This window comes from Eurytemora carolleeae, unplaced genomic scaffold, assembly GCF_000591075.1.
Source record: "Eurytemora carolleeae unplaced genomic scaffold, Eaff_2.0 scaffold237, whole genome shotgun sequence".
In the NCBI taxonomy this organism is placed as follows: domain Eukaryota; kingdom Metazoa; phylum Arthropoda; class Copepoda; order Calanoida; family Temoridae; genus Eurytemora; species Eurytemora carolleeae.
In genome coordinates this window covers 240102-264183 of record NW_019396130.1, presented here as the reverse complement: position 1 = coordinate 264183, position 24082 = coordinate 240102, and the positions used below count along the sequence as shown (strand labels likewise).

General features: G+C 33.8%; 3 protein-coding genes across 5 annotated transcripts in view; all 3 read right to left on the bottom strand.

Annotated features, from left to right (window-relative positions):
- The window catches only part of LOC111695849 (jmjC domain-containing protein 7), a 10998-nt gene extending 6236 nt beyond the window's left edge, over positions 1-4762 (bottom strand). For both annotated transcript variants that reach the window (XM_023465306.1, XM_023465307.1), the window contains exons 1-6: positions 4607-4762; positions 3709-3764; positions 3355-3530; positions 3020-3161; positions 1526-1592; positions 662-735 (exon numbers count right to left, since the gene is read on the bottom strand). In XM_023465306.1, coding sequence (XP_023321074.1) covers positions 662-735; positions 1526-1592; positions 3020-3161; positions 3355-3530; positions 3709-3764; positions 4607-4754 — 663 coding nt within the window. In that variant the 5' untranslated portion in view covers positions 4755-4762. The remainder of the gene's footprint in view (positions 1-661; positions 736-1525; positions 1593-3019; positions 3162-3354; positions 3531-3708; positions 3765-4606) is intronic.
- On the bottom strand, positions 4727-12614 carry LOC111695845 (transcription initiation factor TFIID subunit 5). The gene is made up of 11 exons (XM_023465300.1): positions 12289-12614; positions 12100-12225; positions 11720-11881; positions 10732-10823; positions 9923-9976; positions 9487-9535; positions 8513-9210; positions 6993-7119; positions 6083-6169; positions 5890-5978; positions 4727-5295 (listed from the first exon to the last, which is right to left on the bottom strand). The coding sequence occupies exons 1-11, from the start codon at positions 12430-12432 to the stop codon at positions 5154-5156; spliced, it is 1770 nt and encodes a 589-aa protein (XP_023321068.1). The 5' UTR covers positions 12433-12614; the 3' UTR covers positions 4727-5153.
- On the bottom strand, positions 12586-23942 carry LOC111695842 (uncharacterized). 2 transcript variants are annotated; one of them, XM_023465297.1, is made up of 17 exons: positions 23767-23942; positions 23268-23559; positions 22622-22693; positions 22064-22140; positions 21405-21469; positions 19202-19325; positions 18886-18974; positions 18229-18383; positions 17663-17805; positions 16703-16772; positions 16143-16211; positions 14462-14563; positions 14279-14405; positions 13816-13965; positions 13359-13514; positions 12906-12983; positions 12586-12827 (listed from the first exon to the last, which is right to left on the bottom strand). In XM_023465297.1, exons 1-17 carry the CDS (start codon positions 23852-23854, stop codon positions 12654-12656), a joined length of 2031 nt encoding a protein of 676 aa, XP_023321065.1. In that variant the 5' UTR covers positions 23855-23942; the 3' UTR covers positions 12586-12653. The 2 variants fall into 2 exon arrangements, with proteins under 2 accessions (XP_023321065.1, XP_023321066.1); XM_023465298.1 differs by lacking the exons at positions 23268-23559; positions 23767-23942 and having other exon boundaries at positions 22612-22694.
- Positions 23943-24082: the final 140 nt, after the last annotated feature.

The window sequence follows — 24082 nt, the reverse complement described above, 5'->3', positions numbered from 1 at the left end:
TTAATTTTCTACTTTTTTGCTTAAATTTATGCGAATACTTGATTGACCTAAATCAAATAAAAAATTTTTCTTCAACCTTTTAAGTTTTGGATTTTGAGAGTAAAAAGTGTTTTCTTGCAGTTTTTGGTTGGTAGGATCCGGATCCAGGAAGCCAAAATGTTGCACATCGAACGGATCCGGATTCGGATTCTAAGAACGGTTTATTTAAACAACTAGAAATTCAAGGCGCTTCGCTCCCTTCTTTCTAGCCTTAGAGGGCGCTTCGCGCCCATCTTCTAAATTAATTGTAAACATGTTCTCTTTGTGTACATCGTAAAACTAAACAAAAATAATTCGCGGATTTTTACAAAAAATTTCGCGGATTTTCAAAATTTTAAAAAATTTAATGACGATCGAATTTTGATAGAGACAAATATTTGAAATTTTGATGATTCATAAACCTTCCCTGGGCTCCCTAGATGTCCCACAAAAAATTTGGGCCCGATCGGTTCAGCCGTTTTGACGTTTATTGGATACAAACAAACAAACAGACAAACAAACAGACAGACAAACAAGCCAAATTTATATATAGATTATAATCGAAGGGTTGGGAAAGAATCATCAAAAAAATAATTCAGCTTTAAATCGTTTAAATTATAATATAAAGATAAACAAGTAATACCTTATAACCTCGAATAACAGTATAGATATTCTCATAAGGATCTTTGTGCATTGACGTCACAGCTCTTTTATCTCCTAAACCATATATATATATAATCCGTTTTTCATGGTTAATGAGATTACATCAAATATTATAGAGATTCTTTTAAGTTTTGAAGAGATTCTATCCAAGTTTTATAACATTCTAACAAAGCTTTATGAGATTTTCTCGAAGTTTATGACATTCTTAATCCTCTGATAGAAATCTAAATAATGCGCTGTAAGTTGATCCAATAAATTTAAATATTAGAACTTTGTCGCCATTGATCTACATTTAAAATAATTAGACTGTCTCAAAAATTCGATATTTTTATGCTGGATCTTTTAAGCCGTACAGTACACGAATTGCCTTCTTCTAATATATTCAACAAATCCATTAACATATTGATTACTTCTTATTTATATTCAAATCAAATCGCTGTAAATGTATAGTAGTATAATAATGGAAACATAATGAAGTTATTTACAGATTAGAGGAGATCCAATATAACTTTTTTGTTAATTTTTAAAGATCAAATAATTTTTCTGCTTTAATTAAATTTCAGCTTTATTAATAAATAACTTTTTTTAACCAATGATTGAAGGAAAAAATTATGAATAAATTGGGCCTTTGCCACAATCTCAAATTTTCTACTCCCTATATCTTTGAAACCTAGTGTAAAACCTTTGATATTTCAAACTTAGATTATTTGATTTAACTGAATTCACAGTTTGAAATATTCAAGGTCTACGGCATTGGGTTGCTAAGATATAAAGGATTAGAAAGTCAGAGTTTGATGTGGCAAAGACTCAATTTCTTTCTATTGAGTTAGTTTATAATGACTACCTAGCCAGAAGTTGACCGCATCTGGTGATTTACCAAAAGCTTGAGATGCCCAGGAGAGTTCAGGAACCTGAAAAATGTATTCAATTGTAAACAATAAAAAACAAATAACTATCTTCAATTTACAAAGACAACCTAATGAATTCTTTCTTTTAAATGAAAATAAAAACGCACAAAATTCATCGAGTTGTTAAAATTTTTAAATCTTTTTTTAACAGTCATTGGATATGAAGTATAGTCAGATTCTTCAAGATATCTCCAATTCCTCCAATCCTTCAGATCTGGTTTACCCTGTGTGAAGTGTATACGAGAGCTTAAGATAAGTAACACAAATTTTCGGTGTCAACTAATAAAAGATCAATAAATCTTTCCTAATAATAGAATGGTTAAGTTTCTAAATAAAAATAAGCATAAGGAGAAAAAATATTGTGTGGAAATTTATTTCGGTAAAAAATTGTAAGCTGGATTCGGATCCATTCTTACAGGATCCAGATTAGTCTCCGCATCCTGATCCGCTTTCAAATGAAATGGATTCTAAGCACTGGAGTGTTAAGAGAAAATGCACTCTCTGTGTCCGGATAAATCTATTAATCTAGAGAATCAGTTTAAAGTTTCTAACGCAAGAAAACCTTAGAAAGGTGGCACCGAATAGATTATAAGATTGTGATAAAAATAATAATTGTTACATGGGACTGTTCAGCTAAAAGAACAAATCAGATAAAATAAAAAATGTAGGGAATTGCCTTTGGATCAAAGTATCAGATAGGGAGTTAAACATTGTTTTTTATTTTAAGCCTGAACCTCCTTAGTTGCTTCGACTGAGTTTTCATAGAGAATGAGTAAATTTCAGCAATGTGACTATGTCACCGTTTCATTTATAACTATTATTGCTGGTAACATTAACCAATCTTAGTTGCACAAGAGGATGTACTTATGAAACACCACTTTTTCAGATCAATTCCAGTGGGATATCCTTCAAGTGACATACGTCTTACTAAAGCTCGGATACACTAACAAATAGAACTCACATAAGCATAGTAAACATACTTAAATTAATGCAACGTAGTACGGACCGAATTTAACAAACTAGGCCTTTTCAATTTCAATTGTGAACATGTTCTCTTTGAGTTCATTGTAAAACAAAACAAATAAAAATTCGCGGATTTAATAAAAAATTCGTGGATTCATAAACCTTCCATGGGGCCATGCGAGGTCTCACAAAAATTTGGGCCCGATCGGTTTAGCCGTTTTGACGTTTATTGGACACAAACAAACAAACAGACAGACAAAGTATGTATATAGATTTGATTTGAACTTACTACCGCCGGTTCAAATTTGAATCGCCGATTCAAATCTTTTCTTAATCTTTCACTTTAAATCAGTGGTTCAAATTTGAACAGGCAATAGTTAGTTCAGCGGCGTAGTTCGAATTCATTAAATTCGGTCCCTGGTATAGGATACAGTATCATATTTTTATAGGAAATGTATCTTCTCTACCTGCTCTACCAGCTGTGGTAGTTCCTGGGTAAGATTTGAATTCTGTTTTTGTATATAGAATATTCCAGGTTCAGATTCAGGATTCTCTAGGATATCCAGGAACTTGGAGAATTTCATCCGTCTCTCCTCTGGTAGGACAAACCTTGCTTCAAACAGGGATATTCAGTTGACGGTAGTTTATTTAATACAGAAAAACTTAAAGCTGTATTCCTTGCTTCAGTTTAATGTTTAAAAAGATGTAAGGTACTTTCCTAAAGGCATTTTCCCGAGCGACAACTTCCCAAGGTTATTTTCCCAAGTATGCAAGTAATTAACTCAGTTTCAGAGTATCCTGCCTGTCTCCTACTGGACTATCCGCCAAACCGTTTGGAGTAACCGCAACAGTCACTTCAGTAGAACCTAACTCACGGCGGAAGTACTCGTTTGTCCGCCATAGGTCTAGAGCTGGCCAATGAGAAACTGCAGAACGAATGAGGACTGGACGGTTGTAGCTCACGTAATCACGGTAGAACTAAATGTACGGAAACAGATTTTAGAAGAACTGGGTGAATATTGTTCAAGTTGCCAGTCGTAAAAAGTTTAAAAGCCTTATAAAGATGTTAATTAATTTTATTAATAATACCCCTTTTAATAAAAAAAAACTGATTACCAAAAAAGGGTGAATTCTTGATATTGAATGGTAGGCTAACCTGAAGTGGGGTTGGAGGATGGTCTAATATCGGAACTGTCCTACTCAAATACAGATCTAGATAATACAAAGTACAGATATAGTACATTATACAGTGTACTACTCAAATACAGATCTAGATAATATTAAGTACAGATACTGTACAGATTAACGCTCAAATACAGATATAGATAATATAGAGTACAGCTACTGTACAGGGTGCTTCTCAAATACAGATCTAGATAACTTAAAGTAAAGATACTGTACGGTATAATACTCAAATACAGATCTAGATAATATAAAGTACAGATACAGTACAATATACAGTGTACTACTCAAATACAGATCTAGATAATATAAAGTACAGCTACAGTACATTATGCAGTGTACTACTCAAATTCAGATCTAGATAATTTAAAGTACAGATACTGTACAGATTAACGCTCAAAACGCACAAATACAGATAAAGATAATATAAAGTACAGATGCTGTACAGTATGCTTCTAAAATACAGATCTACATATCATGAAATACGTACAGGGTGTCCCACATCATATTAGATCTCAATCGGTCTAAATTATGATCTTCGGGACTAATAAGAAAATTTAAGAAGAATGAATCATTTTGAAAAATTTAATAAGGCTAATATAAGAATTTTCTTGTGGAAAATACTAGTTTCATCGAGTATTATGGTTTTATTTTGGCGTTAAACTTGGAGATAATCTAATATGATATGGGACGCTCTGTACATAGTAAAGCGTACTTCTCAAATATAGAACTAGATATGTTGAGGCAGATATGGGATTTGTACTGTACACTGTGCAGTAATCAATAAACATCTAAAACTGTAAAAAAATTATTATTTACTTACATACACATTTTGATTAAATTTATAAAAACAATGGATTTTCTTCCGATACCTCTTGCCTCCGTCGACAAAATCTTGAAACAATCCTCAAGAGTTTCCGGAATTTGCTCTAGAAAATCCAGTTCCGAATCTAAATCTCCAGTTACCGGAATATTATCACAATTTGGCAACATTTTTCTGAAAACATATTTGAGACTCATCTCTATGCTTTGTGAAGGAGATATCAGGGACTAGAAAGAGATCAAATCCTTTCTTTCTTCTTGGAAAATATCACAAATATAAATAAATATCTAAGGTACTGGTACAGTTATGTTTATGTTGTAAAAGATAAAATTACCGATGCGTTCGATCTAGAATTTACACTTGTATAAAAACAATTAAGGAAGAATTTTACATTCGAAGTTTTTGTTAATTTATCAGCTAAGCGTATGTTATAATTTTTGTTGTTGTGTTTTTTTTTCAGTGGAATGTATTTAAACCTAGCATATAGTTAATCTGAGGTTGGAACTATTGAAGAATGAGGTAATACAACTATTCGTATCTAGCTCAACTACTTCTCGTTATTCATTAACTCCAACTTTAAATCAAGTAAATTGTGATTATGAACCATTGATCTGATGTTGTGTATCCTGAGCAATGGTTACAAGAGTATTGGTTTCTGTAAAGTTAGATCCCAGGATGGTTGCTCCGACAGGATAGGTTTCCAACAGCTCTTCATCCGATAAATCTACATCCCACACTCTAAATAGTTCAAATATATCGTAAATATAAATACTAATAATCTTATTAAAAATGTTAGACATTGTTTGTGGTATTGGTTCAGTCCTTGTCTCCTATCCGATAGCGGTCCAATACAAGGTTGTATAGAAAAGGTTAGATACTCTGGATGCGCTCCAATGTACTAGAAATGTCGTCTTCATAGTAATTGACAATCAATATCCTTATACGACGTAACTGATTATTGGCGGAAGGTGAAGTGCAATATTGCTTGTAAGAGGGGGAAGGAATTTCTTCGCTTTTTAAAGCTGACAAGCGGAGAAAATCCCTAATAAGGGGCGGATACAGAAAATTTACCAGGGGTGAGTCAAATTTTTTCTCTATTTTCCGCAGCTCCCCAAAATGCCTCAGGGGGGAGCAATTTTTCAGGGATGAGCCTTTGCTCCAAATCACAACTAAGCTTTCGGTGCGTACTGCAGTAATCTGTGTTTATCATGTGCTTTTAGTTTCCGAGACTTTATGACTTAGTTTTAGCCTATAATTTTAAGTCTGTAATTCTTGATCCTCATGTCTTAGGTCCTCAGTTTCTGTCTTCTGTCTGTTTGTGATCTAGGCTACCTGAGAGATCCGTCTAATCCTCCACTGCAGAGTAGTCTAGAGTCCCCCCATACCAAGCTTGTAACTGTATCTGTGTGTCCCTTTAATTCCTTGACAATAGAAAATAAATTTTTTTTTTTAAATTAAACCTTTCTACGCATCAAACTTTTAAAGAAAAATCTACTATTTTTTATCATTAATTTATTATTGTTACCTTTATTTGCTTCCCCATGGCTAAATCCCATATCCTGATCTTTTTATCCTCACCAGCACTTGCTGCCTTTTCTCCACATGGAGAAATCTTAACAAATTCAAGGGTGTAATGCAAGGAAAGTTAATTGCGGTCGTGTATACTCTGCGTACATATTGAAACCAGTTCTCTTTGGGCGGCATTTGTAAACAAGAATAGATGCATCAGTGTTCGTGTTCGTGTTGATTTTTTTATGTGAAAGATGGATCCCATGTCAGGCTATAACATCCGTCTTGTGTTTACATTACCGCCCAGAGACAGTACACTGCAGTACAAAAGATGCGTACACTTTTGAAATAACTTTCTTTGCATTACATCTTTGAACAAATTAATGTTTAAAGGGACTGTACGTGTAATTTCAAGTGACCCTCCGTGCAAAGAGGGCAATGCCCGATATACAAGGGTACCCTTAAAACCTTCGTGAGTTCGTCGAGTTATATGTGGGCAAACTTTTCGAACCTCAATTGTATTCAGCTGCAAATTCCGGTGTGCGCTGTGTTGAGTTAAGACTGTACGCATAACACACCAGAATTTACAGCTGAATACAAGCGGGGTTCGATAAGTTTACACACACATATCTCTGTACTCGACAAACTGACAAGGTTTAAAGGGTACCGTTATTATTCGAACATTGTACTCATTGCATGAAGGGTCACTTGAAATTATGCTTTCAGTACATTTAACAGTGTTATAAAGCAATGCGATACTTTTGCAAGGGGAAAAAGTTAATAAATATGCGGTTTTCTAGAGATTTCTGTTATTTACGCTCTTTAATTAGTATTTTAAATATTTATCAAATAAATGAAATAAAAATGAACAACTGGGACACTGATTAATTCCTGAATGGTTTAAAATAGAATTCTTGAAGTTGCACCTGCACTGCAGAAACTGCTCCCTTGTGACCATTAAGAACTCGAACACATCGTCCCTGTTCAACATGCCACAGTCGAACTGTTCTATCACAGCTTCCGCTCATCAAATACAAACAGTTCGGATGAAAACTTAATTAAAAAGATTTTGAATTAATAAACATAATGGCATTGTACGCATAATTTTAAATGATCCCCCATTTAAAGAGTGGTATGCAGGATTCACAAAGGTATCCAGAGCTGTGTCTGATCAAGAATGAATGAGATATCCGTTTTTCTCTTTGAAAATTGATTATTTTCACTTGACTTGTGGTGTAAATTCAAAAGTGACTTGCAGGTTAAGTTTATGATATCTTCCACATTATTGATCAGATAAAGGTTGAATGGTAATGTTGTGAATCAGGCATGGACCTCTTTTAAATCCCCGTACGAGGATTATGAAATTTGCAAAAGAGTAGTGTCGGACCTACTCATCTTCCTCTCCTTTATTACACTCATTATTTATAATGTATTTACATCTAGAAGCAATAAATGTACTTCTAAAGTGGTGACCCCAGACAGCAAACGAACCAAGTGGTGACCCCAAACAGTAAACAAACCATGTCCGAAAACACTGCCTCCTGGTCGGAAACAGCTCAAGAATTGGACGAGCATAACAATCTCAAGCTTAAACTTCTAATCCACAAATTCACTACTCCTTCATCCTAATATCAGCTACTCTTGGAGCTAATAAACTAAACCTTAGTTACTCCTAGAGCTAATATGCTAAACGTCAGCTACTCCTAAAGCTAATAAGCTGAACTTCAGCTACTCCTGGAGCTAATAAGCGAAACATCAGCTACTCTTGGAGCTAATAAGCTAAACCTCGGCTACTCCTGGGGCTAATAAGCGAAACCTCAGTTACTCTTGGACCTAATAAGCTAAACTTCAACCGTCCAGAAGCTAATCAGCTACACTGCTAGCTACTTCTGTAGCTAATTACACAGCTACTCAAGGAGTTAATCAGCTAAACAGCTACTTCTTAAGCTATCAAGCAACTCAGCTACCTTCTTTAACCTACTCGTAGATATTCTGGACGCCAGTTCTCTACAAGTTGAATATATGCCCGTCTAGCCTTTACTACAACTGATCTCTTCAAATGGCACTGGCTAGCCTTTCACAAGGTTAAGCATGACGTGGGGAGGGGGCAGATCATAAATTCACAAACAACTATTTGTGAATAATGATTAATCATCACCAGAACTCCTTCTTCTCCTTTTCCGTAAACACTTGCAAGGAGATAAGTATCAGTCTCGACTCCCTCTATGCTCGAAACTTAGGGGGGGGCTTCTGTAGAGGAAAAAATCCCCGAACGAGGATTATGAAATCCGCAAGAGTTGTGTCGGATCCTGGAACCAGAGAAGACCTGCTCATTTCCCTCTTCTTTATTACACTCATTATTTATACGTATTTATATCTAAAAGCAATATATGAACTTCTAAAACAGTCCCTTTAATAGCATCGTCAATCAAATGTCTAGGCTTACCTCACACAATCAACATCTTGTTCGTGTCCCACATAGATGCGTAGAGGGTGCGCGTATTCAGGTCTCCACAAGCGCGCAGTTCGATCCATACTTCCGGTTGCAAAATTAACCCCAATACTATCACTAGCAGTACACCATACAGGATACATATGTCCGTGTAGCGCAGCTAACCCTGCTCCGGAAACCTTGTCCCAGATACGAACCGTTGTATCTTCACTTACACTTACTATATGATTATGATCAGGAAGGAAAATGGCACTGTAAACTGTCCCTGTGTGCCCCTTCAAAGTTCTACAACGTCCTCGCTGTATAGTTCTAGATGTAGTTAATCCCGGAGAAGTACAACCTAGTCTGACACTACTAGAACTAGTATCTAGAACTATGGGACTTTCACTAGGTAGAGTATGCCATAATCTCACTATACCATCTTCACATCCTGATACAAGATGTTTTCCATGGATATCCGTCTCTCCACTCACACAAACTCCGTCCTCACTCTGTATTCTGTACAGGGATATACTAGGGGCTGTGGGAGAGCTAGCCCGAACCCTTCTACTGAGGTCCTCTAACCTCTCAACCTCCTCTGGGTCTGCGTCCTGATTTAGCATGGATGTATAAGGTGAGGGGGAGGAGAGACTAGCTCGTGTATCCTGTCTACTCCCAGCTCCAAGGGGATCTCCGATAGTAACATCAACCTCCTACACACAACCTTTATATTTAACAACACAAAGAATATTGAATGATTATCGAATCTCATTGAGGAGATAATTGTTTAACCTTATTTAAGACATAATATATTGAATCTTAAATGTTATTAAATAAGAAAAAATTTAGAGAATAATATAGCAATTTATTTTCTTAGTTTTTCTTCTCATTTAATCAAATTTGATTTGGCGTAAAAACATAAAAATTCTAGCATTTAAAAGAACAATTAATTGTAGATTTGATTAATTATAATTTGTATAAAGGTTTCCCTGGTTTAGAACAGTAAGGATCAGGTTACATTGAGTTTTCTCCAGGTATCTAGAAAAGTACAGAACATGAAAACTATTCTCAAGACTCCCGTGACCTTGGTTTCGAATGCCTGATAATGTAATTCCTATCTTTTCCGTATATAATGAGGGGTGTAGGTTACACATTTTCTTAACATGAGACTTAAATAAAGAACTAATCTTTGAATGGTGTATCTTATAAGTTTTGTAAATAAGGAACAAGTTTTTAACTGAAGGGAATCAGGAATATTAATAAAAAATCAAAGAAATATAACAGTCAGTTGCCTCTAAGTCCCGTCCTATGAAGGTAACCCTGCTATTAGCTCTTAGACTTAGAAAGTCCTTTATTTGATTTTATCTTGTTTTTTCCTCTTAAGAAAAGAAGGAAGAGGACGCGAAAGCATAAATGAAAAATTACCTGAGTAAATAAGAATATGTTTCTATAGTTAGAGTTACAGCGTACCTCGAGGATCTGAAGGTTAGCGTTCAAAAATTAGAAAAAAATCTAACTTCTTATTCCAACTGTCATAACCCCCGGAAGGAAAGCAAATATTTTTCAAGTCCAAAATCCTAATTTTATCGATAACGTGAAACCACAAATATAAAATCTTAGTATTTCATCTTATTTGTAACCGTTGCTTCAACGGGACTATTGAATAACTTGATTATGTTGGTAAATATCGCTATTATTAAAAAAGTGACATGCCCAATTCCCAAAGCTATCCCATAAACCTTCATCTGATCCAAGGAGTATAAAATAGACCGCCCTACCTTGATTATACATGCTTTGCAGACGGTACTTCATTTGGATAGGAAATATTTGTCTAATGTACAATTACCGCGTATACAATAACCAATTCTGAATATTTCTTAAACAAATGGAGTACCCGTCTACAAAGCATGTGTAATTAATAATCATATGGTAGGGCGGGCCGCGTCAGTCGTATCTCCCTTCTATTTCATACTCCTTGATCTGATCCATAATGTGTTGTTTAAATCTGATAATTTCTGAAGCAAGAAATGCACATTGCATGAGTCACTTTAACAGGGACAACCCAAAATGCAAAACAGTTTTAAAAAAGAAATCTATCGATATCTAATTCATTCTTGACCAGACAAACCTTTTCAGGCTACCGTTGTGAATCGAACATGCCAATCTATCAATGGAGGTTACTTGAAATTACGTTTACAGTCCCTTTAATATGTTCCTAATTATTGAACCCTCTCCTAAATGTTGATATTGCTGGTGTCTGATCCAACTCCTCTACACTGTTCACTTCTCCGAGCTGGTGGATAAACTGTTTAAACTCAGGGTTGCCCTAAACACACAATTCTGCAATAAAAACTTTAATCCCAATGATACCTCGTATACTTAGTGTTTTTCAGCTGTTTAACAATAAAAGTTCTCAAGTGTATAATGTATGTAAAAGACTTCGTTTTACATCCACTCCTCAATAGGTTTAATCACTTAGGAAATAATACGATAAAATGTTCACTTTTTTCCACTAAAAAACATGTTACTTTAGAACACGCCTGAACGATTTTTCAAATTTCAAGATGGTGAAATATATTGGACATCGTAGATTTTTGTGGACCTCAGGGCCAAAATAACGGATCTAATAGGATACCCAGTTCCCAACAATATTTAGCTTAACAAAATATACAAGTACCTCTTATAAGCGTACTGAGGTTTTAAGAATTATTCTCAAAAATACTTAATTAAACTTTATTATAAAACAAAATAACCCTAACTTGATTTTATCAGGTAACAGATTTAATAAATGCAATACGTAGTTGAACTGTGTATACGAAGTTGAACCACTCCAATGTGCCGCACTAAGCTGAAGGGAAATGGAGGCCTTGCTCAACATTGTCTCACTTTTTATTAACTCTGGTCCCAGGTTTGAAAACTATTGAATGTTGATTATTAAAGGAAGTGTAAGCGTATTTTAAAGTAACCCTCCATGCTAAGTGGCAATGCCCGATTTATAACGGTACACTAAAAAGCTTTCTCTGATAAAGTATGAATTAGATATCAATGTTTATAATTTTTAAAACTGATAATTTTTAATTGTGGTTTCTCTATCTTCAAAGTTTTAAACCAAGAAAAACGACAATATCTTCCACATTATTGATCAGATAAAGGTTTCAAGGGTACAGTTGTAAATCGAGCACTGTCATTCTTGCCTGAAGGGTCATTTGAAATTACATATACCTGGAAGGTAGACAGATGGCGTTTATGAAACCTATGAGCTGCTGCAGCTCCAGGAGTAGAAGGAGAGCTGACGAGTAGACGGATATATAGATGAGTAAATACTGGATACAACAGCTGGGCTAGTTCAGGTTTATAGTGATCAGGACTCTCAGATATCCAAACCTGAATTAATACAACGTCTTATTCTTGATTCTTTATGAAAAAAACTGGATGAAGATGTGGAGAATAAAGAGAAAAAATTCGGTTAGATTTCTACTTGAAGTACCCAAGAAATAATTCACTGATTTTAGAATGGTGTCTTCCTGTTTTTTAAAGCTAGTAGGAGATGATATTTTTATTTCTCTAGAATTTAATAGTTTACCCACTTGATCTTTGTTTACCTTAAACTTAGTGTACTGCGTCTCAGCTGAAGCGTGATCTACAGTTTCAGCGCTGAACGATATGAGATTCCGTATTGATATTTCATTCTCAACAACAGACAGAGATGCTAGCTCACTCAAACTAATCTAATAATAATATTTTCAACAACAGATAACAATAATTCTAAGGTTTTCTAATTATCTCCGTACCTGTAGTTTGTTAGGTTGTATATCTCTACTGGTAAGATACTGTTTAATACTGGAGGAGATAATATCAGATTTATTTCTCCGACTGATGGACATTGCATCTGAAAAGAACAGATGGTTCTCATTCCTCCATTTGTTGCGTGGCATGTCTGATTCACAACGGTAGCTTTAGCTGAGAAACAATGGGGAAATAATAATAACTTTCTTACCTGTCTCTGCACCTGCATAGATTCGCTAAGGTGAGAAGCCATAAATTAAAATGATAAATTTTTAGTAAGAAAAACGAGAATATCTAATTAATCCATTATCAGAAATTATAATAGGTCTAAAGAGTACCGTTGTTTACATGCCACTCTTTAAATGCAAGGTTATTTGAAATTACGTCTGCATTTAATATTTGAATTCTGTTCTAGCAAATTCTTGATATAGATACTAAATTTTTCTTCGTCCAGATCCTCAATTTTAAAACCATCCAGGAGAACAGGAGTAAACCCTAGTTTTCTACCAACCCGGAGCAAAACTGGAAACCCACCAGTCCGAACCTGAAGATTATCTCATCAAGCATACATTAATAAGTAGATATAGAAAAGAAACGATGATTTTAACAATGATGATATTACCCCTAAGCCAGTATCCCGCTCTCCATTCAATGCTGTTATCATTAACCATGTTCCTGTATCACAGCTAACTCGTTTCGTCTAGACAGATAACTTAAAATTATACATTTCAAAATCATTGTAATTCTTTATAAAAATTATTTGGTTCTATTAATTCTGATAATTTTTAAACAGTTATTTCTCAATCTGTAAAAAGATTCTGTAATATAAACTTTTTGCAATATGACATAATATCCGCAACATGTATTGCAGAAAAAAACACAAATTCAGTTTTCCTATACACCAGCTTATTTCGATTATTTTCTTTAAAACTTGTTAAAGAAAAAGAAGTAAATCCAATTTAAAACAAAACGTTTATATTTTGATTAATCAAATTTTTTTACAGATTGGAAAAATTCTAAACAATAACGAATTTTAAAATTAGCAAGATTATGAAATGTTATCTATTAAACCAACCTGGCATATTGGTTGCTGCATGAGCTGGGAGGGAACAGGTTGAGGTTCTCCTGCTTGGTTCAGGTATATAACGTAGGAAATACAACCAAAGAAAGGAAAAACACAAGTTTCAGAAACTTTTCCTTTTCCAACAAAATCCTCGATGGCAGTGAAAATCTGAAGAAAAAAATGTCGAGGAACAGGATGAAAGCAAGAAGAAGAAACATGAATGTGTGCATAAAACTACCTTTGCAAGCAGCAAAATTTTATTTAAAAAGAAATACAATATGTGAAGGTTCTATTATACTCGTAATTTCAAGTGATACTCCGAGTGATCACTTAAAAATATGCACACAGCCCCTTTAAGGGTCGAGAACGGTACAATTAATAAAAAATAAATTAAGAATAGAAAATGATGTAAGAAGTGAAGAAGTTTAACTATCAAAGTAAAAATAAAAGAAAACAGAATGAAAAATACCTTTATTCCGTTCTTCACATATTTCTTATCCAAGGTTTCCAAAGTTGCCTCAGTTGGGAGAGGGAGAGGAAGCCAACACTTAACTGTCTCATCCAGTTCCGCAGTTATTTTAGAACCTGGATATTCAGGATACTCTAGTTCCATCATACCCTGAAATATGGTTAGTTTAGCACCTGGATATTCAGGATACTCTAGTTCCATCATACCCTGAAATATGGTTAGTTTAGCACCTGGATATTCAGGATATTCTAGTTCCATCATACCCTGAAATATGATAAGTTTAGAACCTGGATATTCAGGATACTCTAGTTCCATCATATCCTAAAATATGATTAATTTAGAACCTGGATATTCATGATAGCTCTTTCATACCCATACAGTATCATTAAGGGCCTGAAATGTCGTAAGGGGGTATATACTACATATCCTAGGCCGACCTGAATATTCATTTATATTCCGGTACCTGGAGAGAGAGTAGATTTCCTCCAAGGTTAAGAGCTCCAATCTTCTTTCTAAACCTGATCCCACGATGCATACTTCTTAACCCGTCTTTCTCTACGGTTAGTTGAGGACTTGAGAAGAGCAAGTCACTAAAATAACTAAATTAGTTCTCTCAAGGTTCATGGTTCATAACAATAAAACTTACCAGGCCCTGGAGCTGTATAGTTGAAGGAAGGAGAGGGAAAGAAGGAAGACAACAGCTTCCTTCTTCTGTAGATTTTCTGGTTTCTGCTCAATAATCAAATCCCTACACAGAACATATATATTAAGTAGTTCATTTTCAAGGATTTAAACATTCTTTGATCATTAACCAATGATAACAATAAAAACCAGTGACCAAGATTTGAACATCTAGAAATATTTTTACAAGTTCTAAGTACAAACGAAATCTAAATCCAGTTTTTTCTTGCACCGAGATTCCAATATATGTTAAATGGAATGTACGAGTTTAAAACAGTAATTTTGATGTGTACTGCACACTGCTGAAAATGGACCATCAGATTTCAAGTCGAAATACCTAAAATTTTATTTGGAATATATTATTATGCAGTCTACTGAGTTATAATCTCAATTTTCAGAAAATGCCACCTAGGGAATATTTAGTAAATCAAAGAAGCTGTACAAATCAAGTGCATTTTCAGGTCTAAATTTAAGCGTAACTGTAGTTTCAAGGATTTATCAAGCTTATTCAGAATAAAGATGATGCGGATGAAAGTCTTGAAACAAACTGTTCGTTTAATTTTAGACCTGTGAATGCACATGATTTCTACAATTTCTTAAAAACTGATTTGCTCGAAATTCCCTTTGTGGCATTTTCTGAAAAAAAAGATTATAACTCATTCCAAAGAAAAAATTTAGGTGTTTTGACTTAAAACCTAATGGTCCATTTTCAGCAGTGTGACTGATTACTGAAGTCAGAACTTTAGTGCTGAGAATCTTGGGATCAAGCATTGATTGGATATTACAAGGTAGTCAAACCCTGCAGGGATAATAAAGTTATCCTGCAGGGATAACAAAGTTATCCTGCAGGGATAATAAAGTTATCCTGCAGGGATAATAAAGTTATGAGGGATTGAGGATCGATTCTTAAATTTAGAAATGTTCGTATTGGATTAAAGGGACAGTAAAGGAAAAATGAAAGGGGGTATAGGCTGAAAGCTAATCACTTTAGCTCTTGATCGAGGCCCATGAAAGTTTTATCTGATGTTACTATCTAGAGAAATTGATATAAAACTGTGTTAAAATCATACGAAAGTTCATATATGTAAAATTTAGAAAATCTTAAACTTAAATCACGTGACCAGAACTATCACCAATTGCAGAGCAGTATACTGATCACGTGTCTCTGCCTGTATCACGTGACCACTTTACTGCACTGTCATTGGTGGATTTTCTGGTCAAGCAATTCGGACGTGTAAATAATATTTTAAATTAAATCTATTAAAAATAGAAATAACAAATATAAAATTAGAATTGGAGTAAACCTAAGTAATAATTAGCTTTCTCGGGGATATTATCGTTTTCAGATTATTTGCTTATTTGCTGAATTTGATCTATTTAAACCCACTACTTTTATACAAAATTGTATATATATTAATTTTCGTATAAATTTGACACAGTTGTAAATCAACTTCTCGAGATAGGAACATCAGATAAAACTTTCATTGGGTCGCGATCGAGAGCTAAAGTGATTAGCTTTCAGTCTATACCCCCTTTCATTTTTCCTTTACTGTCCCTTTAATGATACTCCACACAAAAGTTCAGACACCGGAAATACACCACTCGGAAGATAAAATAACAATGAATTAACTGTTTACTATTCAGACCTGATTCTTGTAAGGATATATCGTCCCTTAGGAGTATCTCTTTGCAATCCTAGCGTTAACGCCAATTCACTAAAAAAAATATAATAATTAACAAAGATCTGTTGATTAACACATTTCTTAGATTCCTGATTGAATATGTACAATGGCACACTATAGTTTCAGTAGAAGTAAATATGTCCTTTACTGATAGCGCCGATTGAAGTTTTCACAACTCTCGATTGGATAATGAGATAGAAAAAAAGGTTAGATGTTATCGCCATACTATTTCTATTGGTTTAGAATAGGCAACAAACACATGACTGAACCCTGAATGGATCAAGCTCTAATGGACTCGGCATACAGGAGTGGGCAAGTCTTTGCCGCAAAATCAAATTGTCAAATCCATATAACTTTGCAACCTGATGGTGCAAACCTTGGATCTAAACCTTTCATAGTTTGACATATCTAAGGTCTACGAAAATAGGTTACAAAGATATAGAGATTAGAAAATCAGAGTTTGTGGCAAAGACTCAAATCCTCAACAACGTGATATGATCAAGATCGAATCAAAATTAACCAACCTTATAACAGGAAATGGTATACTGAGAAGCTTTTTATCTGTTACTGAGCAGAGATATTGCACTATCTCGTCTGGGGTAGAAAACACACTTGGTCAAATCAATCAGTGTTAAAGGCACTTTCGGAACTAATTTCAAATGACGCTTATTTGAATAGTATAGTTGCATGTTCAATTAACAAAGTTACCTTAAAGATTTCGTCTGTGCAAAATTACAGATAGATTTTATCTTTAATTAAATTGTAGTATCTCTATAAAAGTGATTTGAGGGGCAAAGAAGGATTTTAAACAATTTATTATTTTGAAGTAATAAAAACAACGATATCTTCCTCTTGATTACTCGTCGATAAATGTTTAAAAGGTACGGTATATGCCTTCTAAAACCTTGGAAATCGGGCATTAAATTCAATTTAATGAGAGGTATCTTGAAATTATGATGATATATCACATTATTAGGTATTAGATAAGGATGAAACCATGATTAAACTTTTATATTAACAAATTGAAAAGGATTAATTCTTTAAATGCTGTCTATGATGAGTTAAAAATAAAGAAAAGATAAAAGGCCCATAGGTAAACTTGATTAAACTGAAGTCATAATTAGCTTCAGAAAACCACAAATAATTTTTAGGATTATCTTCATCCCTGAGACCTTAATCAAGAGTAATAAAAACAAGCCTGGATTCCCCCCCCCCCTGGCCCCAACTTGGATGAATCCAGGTGCTTCTATGAACTGTAGAGAAAAGTAATCTGAAAAGGACCCAGTGATGGACCCACCAGACCTCCACCGTATGTCCCCTCCCCCTTCCATCCCGGCCCACAACGCCCTTCAAACGATTCCCATTGGGTGTAGGGGGGAGGGGTGGTACTACCGGTTTAGCTGATTGAGCCTGACAATCCAAAGTTGAAGCACGCACAGTTAACGGATGTTTTTAGCACATTAAATACAAGTCTGTTCTCTTGCCTAGAAAGGGTTTATGAACAGCATGAACTCCGACCCTGGATGAGGTTGTTGCCAGGTTTATCAGTGAACTAATCTCCAACCTTGACATGCTTCCAGATTCATAAATACTATCCTGTAGGAGTAAACAGTCCTCAACCAGATGCCTTAATATCAAAATTGTTACAGAAAATTCAAGATATTTCAATTATATTATCAATTTAGCATAACCATGGACATATTTTTGAAAAATGATATTTTTATAAATACTATAATAACTTGGACAATGGACATATTTTCGGAAATTCTACAACTTTACAAGATATAATTATCCGACAAATACCATTAATATTTCTTAAAATAATCAGAAAAAGGTTAGAGTTTTCCATTCCGTAAAGGACGTAAGTTAAATAAGTAAGCTCAATGTAGCGTGAGTAGCTAAGAGTAGTTTATAGAATTAAAAACTTTGCATCTTACTAGCTTTTCCTTAAATACACTATAATTCATTCATTCAATATAATTCATATTCAAACTATAACTTGTGTAAAAACTACGTCTCTCATTAATCTTAAAAAGATTGGTTATCGTACCTTGAACCTACGGGAGATATAAAGGCTGAGACAATACTTAGAGTATCTGACTCCAAGTTCTCCAGATTATCCAGGAGAACACGGATTAAATCTCTCCTTAGTTTAATCTCTACCGGATGGTCTCGTGTCCCGAAAAACTTTTGTTTCACAAAGGCCTTAAAATATCTGATGTAGAATAAAATGATAGCACTTTAAACTAAGAATACAGAAATGTATAACACCAGGCTTTTAGGGCGCTTCGCGCCCATCTTCTTTTTAAATTGTGAACATGTTCTTTTTGTTCACGTTTTAAAAGAAAGAAGAAAAAAATTTTCAAGAATTTAATTTTTTTTACAAAATTAAAAACCTTTAAAACAATTTTTTTTTAATTTTTATCATTCGTAAACCTTCCCTGTAGTCACGTGATGTCCCACAAAAAATTTGGGCCCGATTGGTTCAGCCGTTTGGACGTTTATTGGATACAAACAAACAGACAGACAAACAACCAGACAGACAAGCTAAATTTATATATAGATGAGTTTGGTATTCGTTTTCAAATATGGGTTGGTTTCCCATTTTTAACGAATAATGAGTCGAAGGTGTTAAAATTGCGTAGATTAGCGATATCTAGCGCCTAAGTTCCGATCTTTGGCTCTCAAAAATAAAGTTTATGTATACCTGAGTTACTGAAGTAATCTCTTTAAGGTTCATATTTGGTAAATGATCAAGGAACTTGATTGTACAGTAGTACTTATGAAACCCATCACCTACAGTACAACAATAAAAATCTATGTACTACTTGTTATAAATTCAAATCTCAAACACAACTTGAAAAACTTAACTTAAAATTTCTGAATAAAATTTCATCTTTTAACAACAGAGAAATGTTCCTAACAAATAATTATTGGCTCCAAATAAATAATATATTTTTTTAGTAAAAAAAACTTAATTAGAAAAAAAGTAAAAAACCAATTATTTAAGATAATTTCCTTACCAAGTTGTGAGTTTCCAACCAACTTCATAAACCTAACGAAGGTATCCTTGTCAAATCTTCTAAACCTTGAATTAGAATTCCTCTCGGAGTTCCCGATCTTGTTTATCGTCAGAACACTGAACGACTGGGTGAACAGATCAATGAAGTAAGATATTGAAGAGATTTGTATACAGAGGCTGAATTCAAAGAATTTAAACCGCGTCGCTGAACCACCAATAACCGGTTTCAATTGAGCACCGGCTCAAATCTCGAAACACTGATTTTCAAGTGGAACCAACCGTGTTTAAACCGCGTCTTATATTTGAGCGGCGTCTAGACGCGGTTCAAATTGATAAGGACGAAGATTGGAAACCAAAATTTGGATTTCTTTCAAGTTCCATATTTTGTGATGAGTCCATTAAAAGTTATTAATAATCATTATTTGCCTAATTTGACTGCCTGTTTATTTAATTTGAACTCAATCGTTTTTGGGTTCTTATCCAAAAATCTTAAAACTTAGTTGTGTTTGTATACTTTTTCATTTAAAACAGATCTACTCACAAAATAAGTACAAAAAAAGAAAAATATTTATGTCTACTGGGTTGGGTCTAGTCGTGATCGAAAGCATACGCTTGCTGAAAAAAGGACAGAACTGATCTACTTTCGTGAGCTTTGCTATAGCACGTAGAATGTTTTCACGTAAGTAAAGTGAGTAAGTAAGATCTATTAGAAATAAATCAAGATCATAATACATATTATAATATGATTAACATTCTCATAAGAATATAATTGAATATATCATGGGTTTTATCACAGATTAAGATAAGGTTATATCATAGGAAGTTTAATTTTCTCTGCATATAGGGAATAGCAGATTTTCTGTATTTCTCCGTTCTAGCATAGTTGACAGTAAATAGTTCAACGTTCCGTAGCTGGTGGTTGTGAGTGACCGGTTCTACAGGGAATAGGGCAGAATGCCTTTGAGATTTTAGACATTTTTTAGCAAAGGATAAACAAAGTTTCTCTCTTCTAATCCTTAAGGTTTCTAGTTCCAGAACTGATAGAGCAGATTGATAATTAACATATACTGGGCCTAGAATAACTTTTAGGGACACCTTCTGAACCCTTTCTAGGGCCTCACCCTATGCTATGGTTAAAGAGGAACTCCATACTACACAACAGTACTCAAGAATACTACGTATATATATACGCAATGTAAACTCTAACCAGGTCTTTCAGGTTCATGCCAATAAACTTGAGTTTACAGAGTAGGGATAATCGGGCATAACTTTTTTTGCATATTTCTCTTGTATTAGTATCCCAATCTAGGTTTTCAGTTATCCAGACTCCAAGTAACTTCATTGATTCGACTCTTTGGAGGTTAGAGCTATTAAGTTTCAGTCTGGTACTAAAGTTGGATTTAGATCTGGTGAATAACATATAGTTGGATTTCTCACAATTAAGCATCATTTTATTCTGTTCAGTCCAGTCTGATATTGTGTTAATACATATCTGAGTGTGAAGGTTGGTCGGAGGGATAAAAATATTATCAATACCAATATCTGATGCAACATGCAGCTTATGGTTATATGAGGATATTGCTTTTGAAAGGTTGGATAGATAGAGAAGTTCAAGTATAGTTAGATCGTCAACATATTTAAATCTGCAGTCAGTACTAACACAATCTGCATTATCATTGCATTGAACTAGGTACTCCAGTACTCCAAGAAGTGTACCCTGTGGACCACCTCACGGCATGTGGTATGTTTTAGAAGTACTTCCATTAAATTTTACTGACATATATCTATTTGACAAGTAACTTGATATTACACTGAGAAGAGCAGGACGGACTCCTAGATTCATAAATTTTATGATCCCTAGAGTGGGACATTGTCGATCAAAAGCAGCTGACCAATCCAACATAGTTGCTAGTACTCCAGGGGATCCTAGGTTGTTGTCTAGATGAGATAGGATTTTATCTACTAAGGATATTAACATATGATCAGTTCCTGTTCCTTTTTGATTTCCATACTGTGCAGGATCAAGGTTGGGTTCTATATCTTCTAAAATCCAATTTCTCAGAAACCTTTCACGTTGTAGCTAGTCTACGCATCACAAAATGCAAAAATAGATTTTGAATTTAAAATTGTTTTCACAACAAAATTTCGCAATTGGAAATAGTCTAAAAGGAAATTATATTTTTTATAAAATGTTTCATTGTTCCCTGAGCATTAAACGTATTAATTAGATCTATAGTGTTCCACACTTCACACAATTCCAGTATTTTATCTAAAATACGTCAAATAATTTAAATAAATCATTATTTTGTACATGCCACTTAGACAGTTTGTTAAATCTTGGCCAATTACAATGTACATAAGCTTTAAATTATAACTGGACATAATTTTGACAATTTTGTTCCTAGTGGGCAGAGTCACGGATCAGCATTCAAAACTTCGAGAAGGTTTAAGACTCTTTTAAAAGTTATCAGCTCTTGTCATTTCAAAATTATTTCAAGAAATTAAACAATAGAGCAGCCTTTGGAAGAAATGTTAACTTTTCAATTCAATAGGATATGTTTCTTTTCAAAAAAACCTTACATAAAGGGAATGTGAGCGTAATTTTAAGTGACTCTATATAACGGTACCCTTAAAAGCTTTGTATAATCAACTTTGAACTAGTTACCAAGGTTATAAAATTTAAAACTGATTATTTTCAGTTGTGGTTTCTCTACTAAAACGACTTGTGCAATATTTCCACATATTCGAAATAAAGGCTTCAAGGGTACCATTGTGAATAGGGAATTGCCATCTATGCATTAAGGGTCGCTTGAAATTACGCTTACAGTCCCTTTAAACTTATAAATATTACTTTTTCACGTACCTAGATTTGAATATGTAGTTGACATATAGTATTCAGGACTACAATTCTTCATCCACATTCTTCTATTGCACTCTCCTCTTTAATATTAAATGTGTAATGTATGTATGTCACATCTTTAAAAGAAGAAAAAAAATAAAGGAAAGAAAGAAGTTTGGAACATTTTCAAAGTAAATATTCGAAGATAACTGAAAATCATATGTTTAAAATAAGCCTTTTTTGTCATGACAATTGAACAATACACAATAAGCTGTCAAAACTATTATAGGGAAGTTATCATTGATCTATTAATTTAGGCTATAAATAAATTAATGAAAATAAATTTCGAAAACAGAAACTTTTGGTATTGGATTGTCAAAGGTTAAATACAAGTAGAGAATTTATGTTTCAATGACTGAACACGGATTATTTAAAAGAATTTTTTTCTATTTTTAAGGTTGAAAATAAAAATCCAATCAAATCCGAGTTTATGAATTAATTAGAATTACAAAATGGATTTGGGATTTTCAAAATAGCAAAATTTTTATTAAGAAACTAAATTGTAACTCTACCTTTACTTACATCAATAAATCATAGATCCGTCTGATATTGAATTCAAGTTTATTAGGAACTCGGTACAGTAAACTTTTCTTCCTAAAATATGAACAAGACAATGATCCTGCATTAGAGATATCGAAAAAATTTGCACAATTTTGCACATTTTTAGGGAAAGCTACAATTGAAAATAAATAATATTTTAGCTTCAGAAGTAAGGATATCTCATTCATCTTTGATCAGAAAGAAGTTGGAAGGATACCATTGTGAATCGTACATATCACTCTTTAAATGGAGAGGCACTTGAAATTATATCTACAGTCCCTTTAATTAAAAATATTTCAAATCTCTAAAAGTTGATTAAAGCCAATTTTGAAATATCCTCAGCTGCACAAAAAAACACTTACTTATACATTAAAAATGTTTTATTGCTTTAAATGTAATGCAGTTTTAAGATGGTGTAAACCTAGTAGTTGAAGTTCTAAATCTTTAAAGACAAATTGGAAAAATGTATTCACATAATTTCTGACCTTTTTATCAATGAAACGACATCTTATATGATGAATTTATGGTTTGTTCATTATTTCTTATTCTTACAATATTAAAGAAAAACACGAGAATGGTGATCGTATCTTATGTGAATTCTTTGTGATTTGGCTGATTTTTAATCTACCTGGGAGCCTCGGGCCACGCAGTTAGCCCTTTAACACACTCTACCAGGTTTTCAAAACTAAAGAATTGTACTCTCCTCTCCAGTTCAGCAGTAAGCATGGATACATCTCCAAATGTATCTCTTAACCCGTTGTTTGCAGAGATCTGAACAAAATACTGAACTAGCTCCGGGTTTGAGAGCTGAGCTAGGTCTGGTTCAAGGTCTATAGATTTTAGTTTATGGTTACTGATAAACTCCAGTAGCGGTGGGTTCCAGTCATAATAGTACATGTTCAATGCAGTAGACTCACAGTCTAGAGTCAAAACAAAATTATCTCATCTTAATGAAAGATAAGTCCTGTATTTTATGTGAACCGTAAATTTGAAATTTATCTCTTAGACCTGGGCTTTTTATTATGGCAAGCAATGTCACCTTTCATTTTAATTGCTAAATAAGTATTAATCTACGTGCAATTGAACTACTTAGAATTATTTTGATTGTAATAATTTTGTGTAATTCCCTGGTTGAGTACTGAGGTTGGATACTGAGCGTACAAACTGAAACCTAAATCTTGGCGTCCGACATATTGATCTACACAAACAAAACATTTTTCTGAAAAAAAGTAAACTTAAAAATTTAGCTTGGTTTCTTCTGAATGAACTTTAACACTAACAGACTGAATTGATTTCAGCTTCTTATCTTGAATAAACTTAACTTTAAATAATGAACAATGATACTAATAGGATTCTTCAGGACGGAGAAATATTTTCTGGAATATATTTAAGAGAAGAATTTACTGAGCTTATTAAATCTGATTGAGTAATTTCAAGTGATAT

Coding starts and splice junctions, on each gene's coding strand:
- LOC111695845 (XM_023465300.1), bottom strand. CDS start 12,432: ATGCCACGCAACAAATGGAGGAATGAGAACCATCTGTTCTTTTCAGAT. Junction 12,226..12,288: donor TACAACCTAACAAACTACAG/GTACGGAGATAA, acceptor TATTATTATTAG/ATTAGTTTGAGTGAGCTAGC. Junction 5,979..6,082: donor CCATGGGGAAGCAAATAAAG/GTAACAATAATA, acceptor TCTATTGTCAAG/GAATTAAAGGGACACACAGA.
- LOC111695842 (XM_023465297.1), bottom strand. CDS start 23,854: ATGTTTTGTTTGTGTAGATCAATATGTCGGACGCCAAGATTTAGGTTT. Junction 17,806..18,228: donor ATATCTCCCGTAGGTTCAAG/GTACGATAACCA, acceptor TTTGATATTAAG/GCATCTGGTTGAGGACTGTT. Junction 16,212..16,702: donor ATACCATTTCCTGTTATAAG/GTTGGTTAATTT, acceptor TATTTTTTTTAG/TGAATTGGCGTTAACGCTAG.